At 37.0% G+C, this 3,474-nt stretch overlaps 1 protein-coding gene across 1 annotated transcript; it reads right to left on the reverse strand.

Moving 5' to 3' along the window:
* Window positions 1–175: 175 nt before the first annotated feature.
* On the reverse strand, window positions 176–3,416 carry Mon1 (vacuolar fusion protein MON1 homolog). Its single transcript, XM_018028782.2, has 7 exons — window positions 2,967–3,416; window positions 2,494–2,816; window positions 2,183–2,426; window positions 1,789–2,073; window positions 1,523–1,713; window positions 1,337–1,439; window positions 176–509 (listed from the first exon to the last, which is right to left on the reverse strand). The coding sequence occupies exons 1-7, from the start codon at window positions 3,237–3,239 to the stop codon at window positions 369–371; spliced, it is 1,560 nt and encodes a 519-aa protein (XP_017884271.1). The 5' UTR covers window positions 3,240–3,416; the 3' UTR covers window positions 176–368.
* Window positions 3,417–3,474: the final 58 nt, after the last annotated feature.

Genomic DNA, 3,474 nt, shown 5'->3' on the forward strand with positions numbered 1-3,474 from the left:
ATCTAATTATATATATAAAAATCATGCTCTTTTTGATTTTCTTCAGGAGCAGCATTTTCTTTATCAATAATTTGTTACATGTTATGTAGTAAATCAATCTATCTAGTATCCGAAAGAAAATGAAGTTGTTTGATAAAATATTAAAACAGTTATTCTATTTTGCAATGTACAGCCGAATATTAATGGGAGTCACTATATATGTATATCCTATTTTATAGTTCTTTCCATAATTAAAAATAGTGAGCCATGTATAGTATTACTGCACGAGAAACACGTGAATGCACTTATTCTGAATGCAACATTTCCCTTATCTTAGCTATCGAATGATGTATTCCACGGCATTTCGTAAAACTAATTAGGATCGATGTCTAAAATGTGGGCGAATTCAAAATAAACAATTTTTCTTCCTCCTTTTTTATCCATTTCAGTAATTTACTCACTGCCTCGATCGCATCAGGTTTTGTTACCAGAGGTTCAAATGTAACATACAGTTCGAAACCCAATGTTACCTAGAAGAAACATACGCATTTTGCAGAAACTATACAAGCCATATACGATTACTAGACTGCGGATCTTTATACAAAATGAAATATGTATGGTATCAATGTAAAAGATATGTTTTAGGTAAACATCTGTTTGGTCATTTAGTTAGACCAATCTTTTTAGCTATGATTAATTTGGTGTGAGGAAAGTTTTAAGATGATTGTAACAACTTTTTTTCAGAGTTCTCAGTTTTTATAGGCAAACTTATGGTTCTTTTATACCAATTTTTTGTGAATCTAAAAAAATTGAAGAAAACTCCTACCATTTTGAGCATCGATTCAATTAAGGTAAATTATATTTTTTAAATATTTCTTTGGTTTAGATCAGAAAGACATATTTTTTGTGATGCTTGCCGAATTCGTTTCAGTATCTTCTACAAGATGGGTGTAGAAAATGTAAGTCTATGTATAAAATACTGAAGGTGATAACAACTCTGGAAAAGGACGGACGACAAAAATATTTGGTACAATGATCTTAAAGCTCTTCTTGAACCATGTTATTTTAGCTAAAATATTTTCAGTCGAACTTTTAACAGCAGAATAATCTATATAAGTTGATCACGCTAATATATAAACTCAAGCCATTGATATCAGATTTATCACTGAAAGCGTTAATCGGCTAGTATCGAGTCACGATATATATATCGTTCAGAGATAAGAAGGACTTGAAATATCCATTCAGCTCTTGGTACTCCGAATTGTTTTATACATTACATGCGACAATTATCATTTCTACATATTCAATTATGTTACAATTGCATACAATCTGCAGTTTAGTCATTACTTCAACTTACCCATGCCAACATAGTTTCTTTATCCAGTTGCTGGAATATAAGTTTTAATGGTCGATTGGGACTGTGCAGCCTATGGTGTAAACACTGGTAAAGTCCCAATAATCTAAAATAGATCATGTTTAATTACACATCGTATTTCGCACATCATATTCATCACAATTTTGAATCATTCCATATCGTAATTACCGTTCTATTTCCTCGTCCGTCGTGTACGGTGGTTGAAACCCGGGACTCCAAAACTGTGCGGTGCTTCTGCACTTGTACAACACGTGTCTCATCTCTGGTAAGCCGATGTCAGCAGTTTTAATTGGCGGTTTATTCATCGACTCGTTGATCGCTTCTAAACAATTTGTTCGCCTCAATTTTTCTACAATTTTCTATGAATACAATCCATCATTATCTTTAATGATGACCGATGATTTTCAACGAATCATCGCGAGGAATCTACCTACTTGCTTCGCTTCAGAGAGAACGAAAAACACGTCCCTGTCGACAGTGAGCAACAGCAAACATGCCTGACAATCCTCGGCTAAGTAAGACACGTGTCCGTGCATGTAACCATTGGCGTCAAACTTTGGTAAGCATATCGGTGTCCAGCTCTCAGCAGTCTTAAGCGACTCTGAACTGTCGACCAAATTTTGTATTATGTGCAGGTCCACCGGGTGTAAAAAGAATTTGTTCATTCTGACTAATGTCACTAGTTGGTTGTTAGCTAGAAGTATTGCAAACACTAAATTCTGAAACGTGTTACATTCATTGAATTAGTATAGTTCACAGGATTCGTGTGTGTTCGAATGTTCTTGGTTGTGTGAATTTGAAACTGCGCGGTTCAAGCGGGAGAGTTACCTTGATTTTACCGCAGGTTTGAATAATCGTCTGCGTGATGGAACTCCTCATCGACGGTAGTAAAGGCAAACACTTGATAGCTCCTAAAAAGAATGCTGGCTCTCTGTCCATAAAGTTTAACAGATGATCTATCAGCCTTTCACTACCAGTTAACAATCTCCTTAAATCAAAATTTCTACGTTGATCGTACACTCTAGTTAACTGCGACTGCGTCAGCACAGAAACTATTTGGTTATATACATATCTGTAATGTACAATAAAGAGAGTTCGATGTTTTGGTCAAATGAATTCTATGTGTAGGATAAACATACGTTAATTGTAATGTGAGCTGAGGTACACTTTCGAGAGTTTTTGAGACGGCAACTAAAATCAATGGACCTTTGACGACAAATACGAAATTGGTGTCTCCGGCATGGACAGATCTAATCATATCACTGCCTGCTTGAACGAATGAAACCAGAGCTTGCATAACACCCATAACTGTGACTAGTTTATCTTCTGAACTATATCTGGAATATATGGGTTTCCCTGCTTGGCTTAAAATGAATATATGTTTCTTTTGTGCTAGCCATGCCTTGCATCGTAAAGGATCAGAATCTACTTTATTTTGACCGAATCGATGAGTAATATCATCCTGAAACATAAATGATATATATTCAACAATTAACAAACACCAGATCGAATTAAAACGATAATTATGTATTGTTCGAGATTTATGTAGATAATCGTTACTAATTGAAGTACATTGGCAATAACGATAAGATGAAGAGGTTACAGAACGTACTGCTTCATTATCTTCGAGAGAATCCGTTTTTTGAAGATCCCGTTGATTGGGCACGGTGGGCATTGTTGGAATGTCTTGAACCTCTTCTTGAATCTCCGAGATAGTACTCGTTGTGCTTTCCTTCATCTGTTTATCGTCAATGCTACTGCTCATCTCTTGTTCGTACTCTTCGAAACTGTCCGTAGTGACGAGCATTGTTTCGGTGGAGGCGCCTGGTTCAATGCCGGGCTCGGCGATACCGTCGTCAATGGTGGCATCTTCTTTCGCAGCCATTATTAAAGACAAAACGCGTCGGATTTGTCACTGTCTTACGATATTCGTTTTCGATTGACATTTAAACACGAGCCATGACAGTTCATAATGGATCAGCCACCGTCGAGTCCGGCTTTTGGATCCTCAGGATCTGCGCTGCGCCGTCTGCGCGACCTGCAGCTGCAGCGACCTGCAGCCTGCAAGCAGTGATGTAAGATTTGCGGAATTTCGATCGCAGCGCGTACGGTGAAGAAAA

The sequence above is a fragment of the Ceratina calcarata genome, unplaced genomic scaffold, assembly GCF_001652005.2.
Source record: "Ceratina calcarata isolate Rehan_Ccalc_2016 unplaced genomic scaffold, ASM165200v1 scaffold1254, whole genome shotgun sequence".
NCBI lineage: Eukaryota > Metazoa > Arthropoda > Insecta > Hymenoptera > Apidae > Ceratina > Ceratina calcarata.